At 65.6% G+C, this 17,261-nt stretch overlaps 2 protein-coding genes across 3 annotated transcripts; one reads left to right on the top strand and one right to left on the bottom strand.

Annotated features, from left to right (window-relative positions):
• Window positions 1–364: 364 nt before the first annotated feature.
• JAK3 (Janus kinase 3) lies at window positions 365–9,780 on the bottom strand. 2 transcript variants are annotated; one of them, XM_055804768.1, is made up of 24 exons: window positions 9,628–9,780; window positions 9,013–9,225; window positions 8,800–8,923; window positions 8,586–8,697; window positions 7,822–7,967; window positions 7,273–7,555; window positions 7,072–7,194; window positions 6,831–6,988; window positions 6,503–6,614; window positions 6,068–6,254; window positions 5,404–5,525; window positions 5,178–5,309; window positions 5,007–5,091; window positions 4,772–4,905; window positions 4,104–4,242; window positions 3,867–4,018; window positions 2,476–2,626; window positions 2,267–2,406; window positions 1,854–2,043; window positions 1,618–1,742; window positions 1,288–1,460; window positions 1,093–1,210; window positions 869–979; window positions 365–785 (listed from the first exon to the last, which is right to left on the bottom strand). In XM_055804768.1, exons 2-24 carry the CDS (start codon window positions 9,215–9,217, stop codon window positions 669–671), a joined length of 3,339 nt encoding a protein of 1,112 aa, XP_055660743.1. In that variant the 5' UTR covers window positions 9,218–9,225; window positions 9,628–9,780; the 3' UTR covers window positions 365–668. The 2 variants fall into 2 exon arrangements, with proteins under 2 accessions (XP_055660743.1, XP_055660744.1); XM_055804769.1 differs by having other exon boundaries at window positions 7,141–7,194.
• On the top strand, window positions 9,257–17,009 carry SLC5A5 (solute carrier family 5 member 5). Its single transcript, XM_055805180.1, has 16 exons — window positions 9,257–9,275; window positions 11,204–11,378; window positions 11,582–12,095; window positions 12,195–12,260; window positions 12,581–12,632; window positions 12,763–12,830; window positions 12,893–13,047; window positions 13,161–13,301; window positions 13,990–14,119; window positions 14,277–14,365; window positions 14,488–14,600; window positions 15,054–15,124; window positions 15,378–15,464; window positions 15,773–15,978; window positions 16,540–16,643; window positions 16,731–17,009. The coding sequence occupies exons 1-16, from the start codon at window positions 9,257–9,259 to the stop codon at window positions 16,958–16,960; spliced, it is 2,220 nt and encodes a 739-aa protein (XP_055661155.1). The 3' UTR covers window positions 16,961–17,009.
• The last annotated feature ends 252 nt before the right edge of the window (window positions 17,010–17,261 follow it).

The following is a 17,261-nucleotide window of genomic DNA, read 5'->3' as shown; positions in this document are numbered from 1 at the left end:
GGAACAGACGGTGCCGGGCCCGGGGCCATGGGAGGGGGATTTAACAGCAAAGCCTGGCAGGATGGTGTCATGGTCACAGCTGCCACCTGCCCAAGCCTCGGGGTGCTGAGCCACGGGTACCATGCGGTGCTGTGCCATGGGTGCCACCGTGGCAGAGCCAGTGCAATGGCTCTATGGGCACATGAGGACATCCGCACCCTCGGGCCAGGGCACCCACTGGAGCCACCCCCTGGGAAAGCCCACGGGGAGTGCAGAGCCTGGGATCCCTGCACTGGGATGTGCGGTGCGGCCCCCCCCCGCCCCGTGTCCCCTCTCCCTGCATGTCCCCTCCCCCTGTGCATCCCCTCTTGCCTCACCCCAGCCGGCAAATTCACCAAACTTTACTAGAAAATGGCCAAATCCTGCCGTGGCGGGGGCAGCGACAGGCAGAAGGGGGGTCAAAGACAAGCAGCATCACATGGGGGTCCTGCCGGCTGCGGAGGAGGGGGAGACAGGGCAGCATTGCATGGCGGGGGTGCAAGGGGGGCTGTGTCCCCCCACACTGCATCCCCTCTCTGGCCCCGCAGCCCTTAAAGCACGTGGGAGCGTCGCTGCGGCCATGTGTCAGTCTGCCACCACCTGGTGCTGGGGGGTGGCTGGGGTCCCAGTTGGGGGGTGGCCGGGGGGGGCTACCCACGGGCTTTGCTCCGGCCATCCTTCAGCGCCTCAATCTTGGGGGCCAGGTCCCCAAAGGTGGGTCTGGCACCAGGGGTGAAGGCCCAGCAGCTCAGCATCAGCGTGTAGACCTGGGGACAAGGGATGGGGCCACCACAGGAGTGTGTTGGTGGCCCCCCAGGACCCCTACCGGACCCTGGGACCGCCGCCTCACCTCCACTGGGCAGCCGGCTGGCGCAGGGAGACGCTGGTTGTCCTTCAGGAGCTCCAGCAAGTGGCAGATGATCTGTGCCGTCTTCTCGGCGCCCATCATGCGGAGAAACTCCTACAGGGATGGCCATCAGCACCCGGCCACTGCGGCCACACCCAGGGGGCTCCTACCAAAGGTAGTGGGCCCAGGGTGGGGGCAGCGGGACCCCTGTCCCAGGGGGGTCTTACCTCCGAGGGGCTCTTGCTCTTGTTGCCATAGGTGAAGAGCTCATAGAGGAGGACCCCGAAGCTCCAGATATCGGATGCTCGGGAGAAGACGTTGTCTGTCAGGGACTCAGGTGCGTACCTGCCAGTGGGAGGATGCTGAGCACCGCATCCAGCCGCGCTGGCAGCCCCATGTCCCCCAGCCGGTGCCACCCTCACCAGAACACGGGGCTCTGGCCAGGCTCTCGCACTACGTAATAGTCCTTGTCCTGCGGCAGCAGCTTGGCCAGCCCGAAGTCCCCGATCTTGACGTGGGTCTCGCTCTCCACCAGGATGTTCCTGCTGGCCAGGTCCCGGTGCACGCAGCGCTGTGCCCCCAGGTACTCCATGCCCTGCGTGGGACACAGCCGCTTGCTGGGACCAGGACCCAGCAGCATCCCCGGGCGCTCATCCCAGCTGGGCTGCGATCCCCTGGATGAGCCGTGGCATTGCTCCGACCCGGCTGTGGGGGAGTGAGACCCCCTTTGCTGCCAGCCCCTGGGGTCCCACCTTGCAGATCTGCCAGGCGTAGAGGAGCAGGGTCCTGTGCTCCAGGCGGGGCTGGTTCTTCTGCAGGTAGTCCCGCAAGCAGCCGTTGGGCAGGTACTCCATCACCAGCCGCAGCCCTCGCCACCCTGCACACACATCCATCACCCGCCAGCCGGGATGCGGGCAGAGCCGGGGCTGGGTGCAGGCAGCATCGCTGCGGGGAACCCTGCCCACCCCCTGCCCCACGCTGTGCTCACCCCGGCTGTAGCACACCCCCCGGTACTGGACGATGAAGTCGTGCTGCAGGGAGTGCAGGATCTGGATCTCCCTCTCGAAATCCAGCAGCTCCTTGGCCGAATCCTGCTGCAGCTTCTTCACCGCCACGAGCTCGCCCGTGCTGTCACCCAGCGGGTCGTAGCGGCACAGCTCCACACTCCCAAAGTTGCCCTGGCCGGGGAGAGCCGGGTGGGAATGCTGGGGTGCCTTGGGGGGCCCCAGAGACCCCCACCATGTTCCCAGCACCTGGTGTGTCCCCCAGACCCCACGCACAGGGCACAAACTAAGCGAGCAGGGGATGTTTCATGCCCCAAATGCAGGGGGGTGTGTGTGCAAGAAACTTGTGCACTAAATCTTGGGGGATGGGGTCCCCTCTTCCCCCCACCCTCCTCACCTTGCCCAGCAACGAGATGTACTTGAGGTGCCGCTCCTCGAAGTGCGTGGGGTCCTGGCACATGGTGAGGGGCTCGTACCCCCAGAAGCTGTCCCGGGGTGTTACGGTCATGGGTGACACGTCTGAGAGCAGCTCATAATCTGGGGCAGGTGGGTGGTGAGGGCACCGCGGGGATCTGGAGCCCAGCCCCCCACCACCCCAGGGCTCACCGGAGGTGATGAGGCTGTTGAGGTCCCGGATGAGGGCGCGGAAGCAGGGCCGCCGGCAGGGCTGGTAGTCCATGCACTGGGCGATGAGTGTGGCCAGCTCCGTCCACTTCGGTGCAGGGAGCTGGAGGCAGCTCTGGTAGAAATCCAGCTTCTGCGAGGGTGGGAGAGGGTGCTCAGGCTGGCTGTGGGTGCCTGGCCCTGTGACCCCCCTCCATGCAGACCCTGAACAGCCCACCCACTTCTCACCAGGCTGTGCAAACCCCTCACCGTGAGCATCCCCCAAAGGCTGTGGGACATGAGGCTGGGGGCTGGTTATAGCTGGTCCCTGCAGTGCCAGACCCCGCAGCCACCTCCACTGGACACTGGGTCTGGGGGGCTCCGGAGCCCTGTGAGACCCCAGCTCTAGGTGCTATGGGTGCCCTGGGTGCCCATGTCCCCCCAGCCATGCCCCTTCTCCAGTGTGACCTGGGCCACCACAGAAATCCTGGGCTGGGACAGGTGGCACGTTGTCTTCTCTGGGCAGTGGATAAGTAAGGAGAACCCATGTGCAGTGGGATGGGGCAGGAGAGTCGGGATGGGGCAGGAGGGTCAGGATGCTGAGGACTGGGATGCAGTGGGATGGGGCAGGAGGGTCAGGATGCTGAGGACTGGGATGCAGTGGGATGGGGCAGGAGGGTCAGGATGCAGTGGGATGGGGCAGGAGGGTCAGGACTGGGATGCAATGGGATGAGGCAGGAGGGTCAGAATGCAGCAGGATGGGGTGGGAGGAACAGGACTGTGATGCAGTGGGATGGGGCAGGAGGGTCAGGATGCTGAGGACTGGGATGCAGTAGGATGGGGCAGGAGGGTCAGGATGCAGTGGGATGGGGCAGGAGGGTCAGGACTGGGATGCAATGGGATGAGGCAGGAGGGTCAGAATGCAGCAGGATGGGGTGGGAGGAACAGGACTGTGATGCAGTGGGATGGGGCAGGAGGGTCAGGATGCTGAGGACTGGGATGCAGTGGGATGGGGCAGGAGGGTCAGGATGCAGTGGGATGGGGCAGGAGGGTCAGGACTGGGATGCAATGGGATGAGGCAGGAGGGTCAGAATGCAGCAGGATGGGGTGGGAGGAACAGGACTGTGATGCAGTGGGATGGGGCAGGAGGGTCAGGATGCTGAGGACTGGGATGCAGTGGGATGGGGCAGGAGGGTCAGGATGCAGTGGGATGGGGCAGGAGGGACAGGACTGGGATGCAGCAGGATGGGGCAGGAGGGTCAGGATGCAGCGGGACAGGGCAGAAGAGACAGGGCTAGGATGCAGTGGGATGAGGCAGGAGGGTCAGGACTGGGATGCAATGGGATGGGGCAGAAGTGTCAGGACTGGGATGCAGCGGGATGGGGCAGCCTCACCTTCTGGGGCTCCAGCAGGCTCACAGGCATGTTGCCACCACTGAAGATCTCCCAGAGGGTCGCCCCGAAGCTCCACTTGTCAGCCGGCAGTGCCAGGCTCTTGGGGTCACTAAGGCACTCGGGGGCCACCCAGGGGATGCGCTCCACCAGCACTGGGGGGAGGGGGGTGGCCCTGCTCAGCACCCACCGGGGAGGCCCTGCCACCCCCCAACGTGTCAGGTCAGCCCCGGCACTTACTGTCCTTGGCCAGGACGGTGATGCTGACTCCGGGGTCATTGAGCTTGATGAAGGGGGGGCTGCCGCTGGCCACATCCCCCTCCCGGGTCAGCAGCACCTTCTTGGCAGAGACATTGCCGTGTGTGATCTTCTTGTCCTCCTGGGGAGGGGCGAGGGGCGAGGACCATCAATGTTGCCCCAGCCTGTGGGGCAGCCCCATGCACAGGGCTGAGCTGGTGCCAGCCGGGGTGAGTCAACAGGGATGTGTGGGAGCCGTGGGATGTGGATGTGGGGGGCAGTGGGCCATGGGTGGGTGGGGGCTGTGGGACATGGATGCATGGGGGCCGTGGGACATGGATGGGTGGGGGACATGGGATGTGGATGCGTGGGGGCCACAGGATGTGGATGTGGGGGGGGCCGTAGGCCATGGGTGGGTGGGGGCTGTGGGACATGGATGCATGGGCGCTGTGGGATGTGGATGCGTGGGGGCCATGGGATGTGGATGCGTGGGGGCCACAGGACACGGATGCACAGGTGCTGAAGGATGCAGACAGGAGCCACAGGACACGGATGCATTGCAGCTGCAGGACATGGATGCATGAGATCCGGGGGATGCTGACATGCAGGAGCTGCAGGACACACGGACCACGGGACACCACCGCTTGGCACCGTGCCAGCAGCTGGCTCACCAGGTAGTTGAGGGCGTACGCCAGCTGCTTGGCCACCTGCAGCTTCCAGCTCGTTGTCACCTTGCCCTCGCCATGCTTCTTCTTCAGGTAGAGGTCCAGGGGCCCGTACCTGACGTACTCCTGCACCATGATGCCTGCGAGGGGGGGTGGGTGGCACAGGTGGCTCTGGCACTCACCCTCCCAGCGGGGTGCGGCCGCGGCACCACGGCGCCTGGTGAAGGGGACAGGCACTCACTGTCCTTCCCGAGGCTGACACCGTGCAGCAGGACCAGGTGCTTGTGGGAGAGCTGGCTCATGATGCTGGCTGCCTCCAGGAAGGACTGGGAGCGAGGAGAGGCTGGCTCAGGGGGGGCTGCGGGGGGGACACCATCCCCCACTGTCAGGCTGGGAGCTGCTGCCGCCTCACCTCAGAGCAGTTGTGGTGGCTACTGTCCATGACCTTGAGCACCACGTTGGTCTGGTAGTACCCGTCCTCCTCCTGGTCCCGCTTGATGCCCTTGTAGATCTGGGTGAAGGAGCCCTGGCCCAGGTTCTCGCCCTGCCGCAGGAGGGGGACGCTGCTGGGGGGGTCCCTGGCCATGTGCCGCCGCCTACAAGTGTCCTGCCCCCCCCCCCCCCCCCCAGCCCCGTACCCGTGTGAGGCGCTGGGGGTCGATCTTGTGGAACATCATCTGGTTGAGGCTGCGGCGGGGGGCAGCGGGGGAGCCGGGGGGCTGGGGGCAGCCGCTCCGCACGATCAGCAGGTTGGACTTCTCTGGGGGAGGGGAGGGGGGCAGCTGTGAGGGGTGGCCGGGGCAGGCTGTGCCCAGGCTGTGTCCTCACACGGCCCACGCCATGATGTCACAGCCGGCTCCATGATGTCACAAAGCTCATCCTCTGACATGCACAGCCCGCGCTATGGTACCATATAGGCAGCTCTGTGATGTCACATGGCCCACTCTGATGATGTACCCTGCCCTGTGACCTCACACAAGCTGCTCTGTGATGTCACACAGCCCACTCTATGATAGTCTGCTCTGTGACATCACACAGTTTGCTCTGTGGTGATGCAGCCTGCCCTGTGACCTCACACAAGCCATGCTGTGATGTCACACAGCCTGCTCTGTGATGTCACACAACCTGCTCTGCGATGTCACGCAGCCTGCTCTGTGACACAGCCTGCCCTGTGACCTCACACAAGCCGCCCTGTGACATCACACAAGCCACCCTGTGATGTCACACAGCCTGCTCCCTGATGTCACAGCACCGGGGCGTGCGCAGCCCTGCCCTGTCGTCCCCCCCCAGCAGCGCTGTCACCTTTGGGCAGGGGTGAGCAGCAGGCAGCCAGGCGCATGCGGGCACCCTCTGCCTGCAGCCCGCAGCGCCCATAGGTGCCCAGCAGCTCCCGCAGGCTGCAGAATGGCCGGGTCACCCCTGAGAGCCAGAAATTCCCGTCCTCGTCCCTGCGGATCAGGCAGCGCTTGTAGTCCTGGCCGGAGCGGGTCTGCAGGGCAAGAGCTGGGCTCAGCGATGCGGGGTCCCCCTGGGAGCCCCCCAAACCCCTCCTGCCCTGTGGGTGCCTGCTGTGGCCCTGGATCTGTGTCCATCTCAATGGGCCATCGCTGGTGGCACCGTCCCAGCGAGCCAGCACCGGGTCTCAGCCCTGTGTTCCCCTCCCGGTGACACGCGCAGCACCCAGCACAGGAGCCCACGCGGTGCCAGCACCCAGTGCCAGTGCCAGTGCCACCTCACCTCAGCGCAGACGGTCAGCAGGTAGCTGTCGAAGTCCTGCGGGCTGCGGCGCAGCAGGTACAGCCCTGGCCGGCTCCCTGCCACCTTCAGCTTGTTCACCACAAACTCATAGCTGCAAACAGCAAGGCTGGGGCATCACCAGCGTGGGACCCCTCGGGGGGACCCTGGGGACCCCCACTGCTCACCCCTCCACCATGGTGTCCCCACAACTGGTAGGCACTGGGGTGGCCCCAGTGTCGCAATGGGGACTGGTGGCTCCTGCCCAAGTGAGTTCTTCCCTGGTCAACTGCAGGTTGGGGTTGGTGAGAGGGAGGGTCCTGGCACCCACCTGATGGGCCCGTGGCATTGGTTCTCCATGTCCTCCAGGAGCCGGGGGGGGGCCACCTCCTTGCAGAAGTAGTGGTGGGCATCTGCCGTCAGGCGGTAGTAGCCATCAATAAGAGCCACGAAGGAGCGGGCTTCCCGCAGCGTGGGGAACTCCACCTCCTGGGGTCAGGCAGGGGGGTCAGCCCTGTGCCAGCCGAAGCCCCCCACCACTCCAGGGCTCCCCCCCCACACCCCCGGCTCACCAGCACCCGGTTGTCCGTCTTGGTGAGGGTGACCACGCGGTTCTCCACGGGGCTGCCCTCCCGGCTCACCTGCTTGATGCTGATGTCAGCGATGTCGGGGAAGTCGCAGAAGTGCTGGCGACTCTGTGGGGGACACGACCGGGGGGGTTGGCCACCACCTCCCCCACCATGGGACCCCCCAGCAGAGCCACCCACCCTCACCTCAGAGCCACCACAGCTCCAGGAGATGCCATTCTCGCCGGCCACATGGATGGTGATGGCCGTGGCAGAGCCAGGCAAGCGGACACAGAAACTTTCCTCTGCCCAGTGCCGCTGCAGCCGCTCCAGGTCCAGCAGGTACTTGAGCTTCAGGTAGCGCCTGTCCGTCTGGCAGCCGCTGATCTTCCGCAGGGATTTGTGGAAGCGGTGGCGGATGCGCTTGCGGGTGAGGAAGCTGTGCTGCTGGATCTGGCACCGCAGCGACTCAGGGATGCAGGACTTGTAGCTGCCGGCGATGGGGAAGCAAAGTAGGGTGGGTATCGGGCTGTCCCAGTGGGTGCTGGGCTATCCCCAGGGATGCTGGGCTGCCCCCATGGGTGCTGGGCTGCCCCCAGGGATGCTGGACTGTCCCAGTGGGTGCTGGGCTGCCCCAAGGGATGCTGGGCTGCCCCCAGTTATGCCGGGATGTTCCCAGGGATGCCGGGCTGTCCCAGTGGGTGCCGGGCTGTCCCCAGGGATGCCGGGCTGTCCCCCACCAAGCCCCCAGCTCACCTGATATGGCTGAAGACCTCGTCAGGGCTCTGCCGCTTCTCTTTGGCCATGCGCAGCATGTCCAGCACAGCCAAACTCAGGCACTCCTCCTGCCTGGGCAGGCTCAGCGCCACTTCCACGCGGCCCCCGATGAAATCGCTGCGGGACTAGGGAGGGTGCAGGGGCTGAGTTGGGGGGGGTCCCCGTGCCAGCCCCCCACTCCCCGCACTGGTTGCATCTCCCGCCTGAGGATGCTACAACCAAGGCGCCTGATGTACCCCAAGACCTCCAGTTTGGGCACAAGGCTATGGCAGGTATCATTCACCCCCCCAGCTAACAGAAGCTTCCACAGTGGCTCCTGCTTGCCCCCCTATCATGCTGGACTGCCTATAGGGTGCTGAGGTGACTCCAGCCCCAGCCCTGTGCCCCCCTGAGTCACATCCTGCCCCAGGCTCTGGTTCCCTGCTGCTGCCCAGGGGCCAGTGGAGCCAGCTCCATCCCTGGGGCATGCACCACTCCAAGGGACACAGTGACCCCCTCCTCAGCAACCTGGGGTGCCCCATGCCTAGTGTGGGATGTCCATGAGCAGCTCTGGCTGAGTTGGGTAGGAGGACCCATAGCCAGGGACTGATGGGTGCTGGAGGAGGAGAAGGTTGGCATGGCCCAGGGCGGTGAAGGGCATGGCTGTGCTGAGGTTAACACGTACCAGACACCTGAGAAACCACACAGGACCCCACCTGCAGTCACAGTGTTGGGGACAGAGACGCCAGCCTGGCAGGGCTCACCTGGGCAAACAGGTAATCGATGACAGGGTAGTCCAGGACGGGGCTGGCCCGGTCGTTCAGCAGTTGGAAGCGGTGGGACTGTCCCAGCCCGCACCAGTTGGGGAAGAGGAACCTGATGGGGAGAACGGAGAGGGCTCAGCACCACATCCCCCTTAGCGCACAACCCCTACCAGCCATCAGAGACTCCCCAGGGAGCCACATCCCTGGGCTGTACCTGATCCTGTATACCACCACCTGGCTGCAGGAGTCATCCACGGTGAAGAGGTGGTTGGGGGGGAACCAGCAGCTGAGGTCCTCGGTGGCGAGGGCAAAGAGTGGGTGGCAGACGGGCAGCACGCCTGGGGACAGAGATGGGTGCTGGGGCCCCCCACCAAGGACAGGCACGGCCACTGCCCCCAGCCCACCGGCGCTGGGGGGTGATGCTCACCACAGGCTTTGGCAGCGCGGACACAGAGCTCCTCGGCCGTGTACTCGCCGAAGGTGAAGGTGAGGATGCCGGTGGTGGTGCCGGGGGGGCTGTGCAGGGGGGGTGCCCAGTGGTACAGGTACACCTGGAGGGTGCCAGTCTCGGTGGAGGAGAAGCTGCAGGAGCGCTCCCCGATCAGCGGGGTGTCCTCGCCCAGCGGGGCCATGGCAGGCACTGCAAGGACAGGGGGGGCTCAGTCGGCACCATGGTCCCCCCCAGTAGCAGTACCGTGCCCCCCACCATGTGGGGCAGGATCTTGCCCCACACATGCCCTTCCCCTTAGCACCCTTCCCCAGGTAAAACCCCGCAGCCAAGCCTGCAGCATCTCCAGGACTGCGGTCAGCCTGTCCTGGGAAGGATGAAGGGGAGACTGAGGCACACAGCTGTTTCTCCAGACACGTGGATAAACCCACCCTCCCCAGGCTGTCCCACAGCCTCTCCTCCTCGCCAGCTGGCCCAGGGCTGCGCGCCTATGCCCTGCATCGCTCCCAGGCATGGGCAGGGAGGACTCGGCTCCATCCTGGTGCCCGGCTAGGCTGGCCAGACCTCGCGAAGCCCCCTGTGCCAGTGTGGTACCTGCTGCCGTGCTGATGGCCTCGCTGGCACCCGTGGGCTCTGGCCCTGGGGAGCAGGTCCTGGGCACAGCTCTGCCACCGTGTCGGGGTTCCTGGGCTGCGTAGGCGGCTGCTCGGAGGCTGCGAGCGAAGGAGAGAGTCAAAAAGTCCCCTCGGTGACTTCCTTCCTGCCCGCAGCCTCCTCGGCGGGTGGCTTCCTGCCAAGGGAGGAGGTACAGGCTGGGGGGCAGAAAGGAGCCACCGCAGGGGGCAGGGACCAGCCGGGGTGGGGTGAAGGGGCAGGAAGCCCTGGGCACCCCACTTGGTGCTGAGCACCCTGACGAACCCAGGCACCTGGCTGGTCCTGCTTCCTCCTGGTGCTGTGGGTACCGCAGGGATGGGCGATGCTCTGCCAGGGCATCCCAGTCCCCATTCCGTCCCACCCCACCATGCATGGCGAGGGGCTGGATGCTGCCCACAGACCCCTGACCCCTGCATCACATTGCAGGGACCCTCCCTGCCCCACTCACAGCCCTGGTAGGATGAGCTCAGCCCCTTCGCCCCAGTCCTGCCCTGGCCAGCCCAGCCCTGGGGTGCCACCGGTGCCACCGTGCCCTTGGGATCGCCATGGGTCTGGGCATGTGCTGGGGGCTGGGGACATGCAGCATCACACACACCCACCAGCGGATGTGGCAGGGCTCGGTAGCCGCCACTCAGTGTTTTTTCCCTTTCTGCCACTCCAACCAGCCCAGCAAAGGGGCGCAGCCGGGGCAGAGGCTGGGAAGGGGGTACTGCTCCCCCCTCATCCCGAAGGACAGGCAGTGGGGACGAGGCCACCAGGGCTGGAGCCAGACCCTGGGCACCAGGAGCCCTCCTCTGGTGATGCCTCCGAAGGGATGGTACCCCCGTGCCCCCGCAGTGGCTCCGTCCCCATGTCAGGGCTCTTCCCTGGTCTTGACCCCAGGATTTGAAGGGAAATTCCCATGGGACAAACTTGTCCAGGGGCCAGATGAAACAACACAGCCTTTGTGCTGGGGAATGAGGAAGCCAGCCCAGCCCCACACCTACGTGCCACGTATGACAACGGCTGGAGCCATCCTCCCATCCCTGTGCTCACCGGAGCCACCAGCCAGCTCCCATGCTCGCCACACTGCCCGCCGGGGTGCTGGGTGCTATGCCACCACTTGGGGTGGCCTGGGGTTAGCGGGTGCCAGCATGTGCAGGAGGGAAGAGGTTATGGATGTGACCCTCGACGGCTCCATCCTCCTTGCTTAGGGTCCCTCCCAGATGCCCACACCCCAGGCTGAAGGAGCTGGAGGCACAGCCAGACCCTCACTGTGGTCTTGTCACCTCACTGCCACCTCAACGGCCACCAAGGACATCACAGCCACCTCCTCCCACCCATCGGGCTCCCCACATCCTCAGGGACCCCTGTACCAGCCCCCTGCTCTCCTCACCACCTCAGCCCCGGGTCTCTGCTGCTGCGGCAGCTGCCTGCAAACCCACTGCTTTTTTCTGGGTAAAGGTTTAGGGTTGGTTTGTTTTGTCCCCTTGGCTGGAGATAAATTTGGCTCCGCCGGCGGCTCTGCCCCTCCCAGTTTGTGCTGGTGGTGGCCGACGGGGGGGGGGGGGGGGAGGATCGCTCCCGCACCCTGCTGTGAGCCTCAGGTGCCCGTCATCCCCGGAGCCACGGAGCCTCGGTGCCCGGTGCGCTCTGGAGCAGCTGGACCCGCCGCTGCCGCTCTCCTCTCGGTGCGGGCAAGGAACCAGGAGGTATTTCGGGCAATTCCCTTTGCAGCTCGGGCTCTGCCCTTGGCAGCCCAACACCCACCGGCTGCTCGGCACGGACCTTCCCCGGGATGGGGACAGGATGGGACAGGACGGGATGGGGCATCAGCCACTCTCACCGCTCCGTGCACCAACTGTTGCACGTTGAGTGTTGGTCAATAATTGCACGGAATTTTCTCCCCCTCCAGTTTGACCGCCCTCGGATGTACTGGTGCTGCCGTGCCCTGGCCTAGCTGTCCGTGCCACAACATCCCCGTGCTGCGGCCCCCTGCCGTGTCTCTGTCCCCCTGCAGGTGCCTGGCTGGGGGCTCCCCCTCTGCGGTCGCCACGCTGGCCCCGGCGGGGAGCCCGGAGGTGTGGGTGCCGGAGCGGCTCACCTTCAGCCTCTGGGACTACGGGGTCTTCGGGCTGATGCTGTTGATCTCCACCGGCATCGGGCTCTTCCACGGCCTTGCCAAAGGCGGCCAGAAAACCTCGGAGGATTTTTTCACGGGGGGACGACAGATGTCGGCGCTGCCCGTGGGGCTCTCACTCTCAGCCAGCTTCATGTCAGCCATCCAGGTGCTGGGGGTGCCGGCGGAGGCGTACCGGTACGGAGCCAAATTCCTCTGGATGTGTCTGGGGCAGCTGCTCAACACGCTGCTCACCGCCCAGCTCTTCCTCCCTGTCTTCTACCGCCTGGGGCTCACCAGCACCTATGAGGTGAGCACGGGGAGGGGGGACCCATCCTGCCCCGGTACAGCCCCTGGGGTGCCCCGATGCTGGGACAGCCCTGACGTGCTGCCTTGTCCTTGTCCCCAGTACCTAGAGCGGCGGTTCAGCAGAGGCGTCCGGCTGTGCGGGACCCTGCAGTACGTGGTGGCCACGGTGCGTGTCTGCGGTGCACGGGTGGGATGGGGACAGTGGGGACGTGGCACCCAGCAGGGGCTTGGATCTGGCCGTGCTGGTGCTGCCCTGAGCCCCTGGGAAGCATCCTCGTTCCCGTGCTCTTGTTTTCCATGCTCAAAGCAAATAGTGCTCGGTGGGAGCCTTGTTTTGAATGAAAACCCCAGTGTTTTCCCAGTGCTCTCGTGCTGGGCTTGGGCAGCACTGTCACACTAAACCCCCGTCCCCGTGGGCGCCACCGTCACCTGCCTGGCACCCGCGGTGCCAGGGAGATGGGGTGCTGATCCCCCCTCTTCCTACAGATGCTGTATACAGGGATCGTCATCTACGCCCCTGCCCTGATCCTCAACCAAGGTGCGGTGGGGAGGTGGGGGCTGCCCTACATCGTGTCCCTGACCCCACACTGGGGACATCTCAGCCCTGTCCCACCCCGGGCATCGTTTGCACCCTGGGGCCCTGCTCAGCACCTTCCCTTCTCCTTCAGTGACTGGTCTGGACATCTGGGCATCCCTGCTCTCCACCGGAGCCATCTGCACCTTCTACACCACCATAGTGAGTGAGAGAGGGGGGTCCCAGGGGTCCTCAGCACTCACTCATGGCTCCATCCGGCACAGGGCGGGATGAAGGCTGTCATCTGGACAGACGTCTTCCAGGTCTTTGTGATGCTCTCCGGCTTCATCGCCATCATCATCCGGGGGGTGCTGCTGGTGGGGGGTCCTGCCAGGGTGCTGGGCATCGCCACCAATGGCTCCAGGGTGAACTTTGGCGAGTGAGTCCCCGCACCCCTGTGTGTGCTGACCCCGCTAGCCCTGCCCCAGGGTGCCGGGGGTGGGTGCCAGCCCTGGCTCACCCCCCGCCATGGCGGTGTGCTGCTGTGCCCAGCTTCAATCCCGACCCGCGGAGCCGGTACACGGTGTGGACCTTCCTGCTGGGCGGCACGCTGGTCTGGCTCTCCATGTACGGTGTCAACCAGGCCCAGGTCCAGCGCTACGTGGCCTGCAGGACCGAGAGGGAGGCCAGGATGTGAGTCCTTGGTGCTGCAGGGATCCCCTGCGTCCTGCTCTGCCTAGGACAGTGATTGGGGGCAAGGGGCTGATCGGGGGGAGGTGGCTTCCACACCAGCCTGGCCCCCTTAGGGAGCCCAGTGCCTACAGCCCTGCACGGACCCTGCACCTTTGCACGGACCTTGCACCCCTGCATGGACCCTGCACTTTGCACAGACCCAGCACCCCTGCACAGACCCTGCACTCCTGCACTGCCCTTGCATGCTTGCATGGACCCTGCACCCCTGCATTGCCCCTGCATGCTCGTATGAACCTTGCACGCCTGCACAGACCCTATATCCTTGCACGGACCCCTGAACAGACCTGGCAGCCCTGCATGGATCCTGCAGCCCTGCACGGAGCTGGAACCTACCCAGCACCCTTGTACAGACCCTGCACCTCTGCATAACCCCTGCACTGCCCCTGCATGCTTGCACACCTTGCATCCCTGCACAGACCTTTGCACAGACCCTGTATCCTTGCACAGACCCTGCACCTGCACAGACCCTGTATCCTTGCATGGATCCCTGCACGCACCCCTGCATGGACGCTGTATCCTTCCACAGACCCTGTATCCTTGTACGGACCTTGCACCCCTGCACGGACCCTGCACCCTGCAGGGCCCCTGCCTCCCTGCTCAGCCGGGCGTGCTCCCGCTGCACTCGCAGGGCACTGCTGGTGAATCAAGTGGGGCTCTTCAGCATCGTCTCCAGTGCGGTGGCCTGTGGCCTGGTGATGTTTGCGCTGTACAAGGACTGCGACCCCCTCCTGGCTGGCTACATCTCAGCCCCCGACCAGGTACCAGTCCCCCGCCAGGTCTGCCCTCTTCAGCACCAAACTGAAGGCAGCAAGGTGGAGGGGTGAGAAGGGACCCCTAGGCCCCTGGCACAGCCCCGCTGCAGGGGCTGGGGTCCCCTGGGGTCCTGCCTCGCCCTGCAGCCGCCTCACCCTGCAGTACATGCCCTACCTGGTCCTTGACATCTTCGAGACGTCCCCGGGGGTGCCGGGTCTGTTCCTGGCCTGCGCCTACAGCGGGACCCTCAGGTGAGGACAGGGCACCCCTCGCCCCAAGGGGTCCCCACACCTCCCCGTGGAAGGGGGCTCCGGGCTCCCCCCCGCAGGCTGCCGGCATGGGGGCTGAGCGCTGCCGCCTGCCTGCGCCCCAGCACGGCCTCCACCAGCATCAATGCCATGGCAGCCGTCACCGTAGAGGACCTCATCAAGCCCCGGCTGCCCACGCAGTCACCGCAGAGGCTGACCCTCATCTCCAAGGGGCTGTGTGAGTGGGCATGGCAGTCAGGCCGTGCTGTGCTGTGCCATGCTATGCCATGCAACGCTGTGCTGTGCTGTGCCATGCTGTGCCATGCTGCCCCAACCTATCACATGCCATCCCATGCTATGCCACACATGCTCCTCCCATCTTGTGTTGCATGGCACTGTTTTGTGCCATGCTGCGCCATGCCATGTCGTGCTGCACTGAGCTGTGCTGTGCCACGGTGCACAGCATGGTGCCATGCCGTGCCGTGCCATGCCACGCCATGCTGCCCTGCACTGTGCCATGCTGTGCCATGCCATGCCGGGCCATGCGGGGCCATGCTGTGCTATGCCATGCCATGCCATGCCATGCAGTGCTGTGCTGCACTGTGCCATGCCATGCCATGCTGTGCTGTGCTGTGCCACACCATGCCGTGCCATGCCGTGCTGTACTGAGCCTTTCCTGTCTCCCCCGCAGCACTCATCTATGGCACCTCGTGCATCACAGTGGCTGCTCTGGCCTCGCTGCTGGGTGGCGGTGTGCTGCAGGTGAGCCCCCCGCGCAGGGCCGCATCCGGCACAGGGCCGTGGTCACCCCGCAGACCCCTGCCCTTGCCCACCATGCCCGGCCAAGCAGGATCCGCCATGCACCGCTGGGTGCCAGAGAGCCCTGGAGCCAGCTGGGCTGCCGCGGCAGGGGGGTCAGGGACAAAGCCAAGCTCCATCCTTGTGCTCCTTGACCCCCCCAAGCCCCCCAGCCCCGCGCTGGGTGGCAAGGCAGAGCTCTCCGTCCCCCTTGCAGGGCTCCTTCACCGTCATGGGGGTGATCAGCGGCCCGCTGCTGGGCGCCTTCGTCCTGGGCATGTTCCTGCCCATGTGCAGCACAGCCGTGAGTCTGCAGCGGGGGGACTGGGGGAGCTCTGGGGGTCCTGCCGCAGCCCCTGCCCTGGCCGTGAGTCTGCAGCAGGGGGACTGGGGAGGGACTCTGGGGGTCCCGCCGCAGCACCCTGCCCCGGCCATGAGTCTGCAGTGGGAGGACTGGGACTGGGGGGCTCCAGGGGTCCCACCACAGCCCGTTGAGGGGGGGGGTGGCTCTGGGGGTCCCGCTGCAGCCCACGGGGGTGGGGGGGGTGGTTCCAGGGGTCCCGCTGCAGCCCCCTGCCCCGGCTGTGCCGCAGGACCCTCTCCTGTGCCCAGGGCGTGCTGGGGGGGCTGGGCGCTGGCTTCGCCTTCTCTTTCTGGGTGGCGGTGGGGGGCACCCTGTACCCCCCCAGCGCCGCCACCATGGGGGTGCTGCCCTCCTCTGTGGCCCACTGCCCACTCCGCAACCACACTGCTGCTGGGAACGGCACCGGCCTGCTGGGACCCCCGCCCACCCCCGCCGAACCCCCGGCACTGCCACGGTGAGGAGCATCGCCCGGGGGGGGGACCATTGTTTGGGGACAGGGGGGCAGGGCAGCAGGGGGGAGGCCTGGGGCGGGGGGGCTTCTGCGATGTCACAGCACTCGCTTTGTGCACTGTGACATCAAAAAGCACTTTTCTTGTTCCTTGTGATGTCACAGTGCTTCCCCTGTTCGCTGTGACGCCACACCGCTCACTGACATCACACTTCTGTCTTTCTTCCGTGTGATGTCATGCTGCTTACCCTATTCACCGTGATGTCACACCGCTTTCCCTGTTCACTGTGACATCACTCTGCTTTCCCTGTTTGCTGTGATGTCACACTGTTTTCTTTGTTCCTTGTGACATCACACCGCTTCCCCTGTTCACTGTGACGTCACACTGTTCTACCTGTTTGCTGTGATGTCACAGTGCTTTCCGTGTTTGCTGTGATGTCACACCACTTTCCCTGTTTGCTGTGATGTCACACCACTTTCCCTGTTTGCTGTGACGTCACACCACTTTCCCTGCCGGCTGTGACGTCACACAGCTGTCCCTGCGGGCCCTGACCCCTCTCCCCACAGGCCAGCCATTGTGGGTGACTTCTACGCCATCTCATACTTGTACTATGGGGCGCTGGGGACCCTCACCACGGTGGTGGCGGGGGTCCTGCTCAGCTCCTTGCCAGGTGAGGCTGGGGGCGGGTGGGGACATGGCCCTGCACTGGGGTCCCCCCCCGGCCCGCCCCCCCCCCATGGCTCCCCCTTTCCCGCAGGGCTGACCAAGCAGCGGCAGCTGCCCCCAGGTGTGCTGTGGTGGGACATCACAAAGCAGATGTCCTCAGTGTCCCACATGGGGGCCAGGACCCCTGGGGAGGAACCCCCGGGCAAGGCCGAAGCCCCCCTGATGCTGTTGGAGAGGCGGGACAGGGAGGGCGGCCCCTCCCGGGCCCCCCCCGAGTCCAGCACCACCACTGACCGGCTGCTGCAGGAGACCCACGTGTAGGGGGTGGGGGGTGGCCAGCCGCGATGGGACAGCGGGACAGGGGTCCCCAATAAAGGAGCTGTCACCCGGAGAAGCCTGTCCTTGGGGGGCTAGGGGGGGCCAGGGGACATGGGTGCCCATCCCTCCGGGGGTGCAGCTGGGCTGGTATGCAGGGGACAGACTGCAGAGGGACATGGGGACAGGGAAATGGGGGGACAGGGGGACATGGGGACAGGGGAATGGGGGGACATGGGGACAGGGACACACAAGGACAGGGGAACAGGGGGGATGGGGGGACATGGGGACAGAGGTGGGGGATAGG

Source organism: Falco peregrinus, chromosome 5 (assembly GCF_023634155.1).
Source record: "Falco peregrinus isolate bFalPer1 chromosome 5, bFalPer1.pri, whole genome shotgun sequence".
Taxonomy (NCBI): domain Eukaryota; kingdom Metazoa; phylum Chordata; class Aves; order Falconiformes; family Falconidae; genus Falco; species Falco peregrinus.
Note: the sequence above shows the minus strand (reverse complement) of the source record. Positions and strands in the feature narration are given on the sequence as shown.

What these genes read in the sequence shown, in the direction of transcription:
- JAK3 (XM_055804768.1), bottom strand. Translation starts at nt 9,217, where the DNA reads ATGGCCCCGCTGGGCGAGGACACCCCGCTGATCGGGGAGCGCTCCTGC. An exon ending in GGAGCTGTGGTGGCTCTGAG is followed by an intron (nt 7,195 to 7,272) that starts GTGAGGGTGGGT and finishes TGTCCCCCACAG; the next exon opens with AGTCGCCAGCACTTCTGCGA. An exon ending in AGAGCAAGAGCCCCTCGGAG is followed by an intron (nt 980 to 1,092) that starts GTAAGACCCCCC and finishes CCATCCCTGTAG; the next exon opens with GAGTTTCTCCGCATGATGGG.
- SLC5A5 (XM_055805180.1), top strand. An exon ending in TGCGGGCAAGGAACCAGGAG is followed by an intron (nt 11,379 to 11,581) that starts GTATTTCGGGCA and finishes CTCCCCCTCCAG; the next exon opens with TTTGACCGCCCTCGGATGTA. An exon ending in TGCAGTACGTGGTGGCCACG is followed by an intron (nt 12,261 to 12,580) that starts GTGCGTGTCTGC and finishes CTCTTCCTACAG; the next exon opens with ATGCTGTATACAGGGATCGT.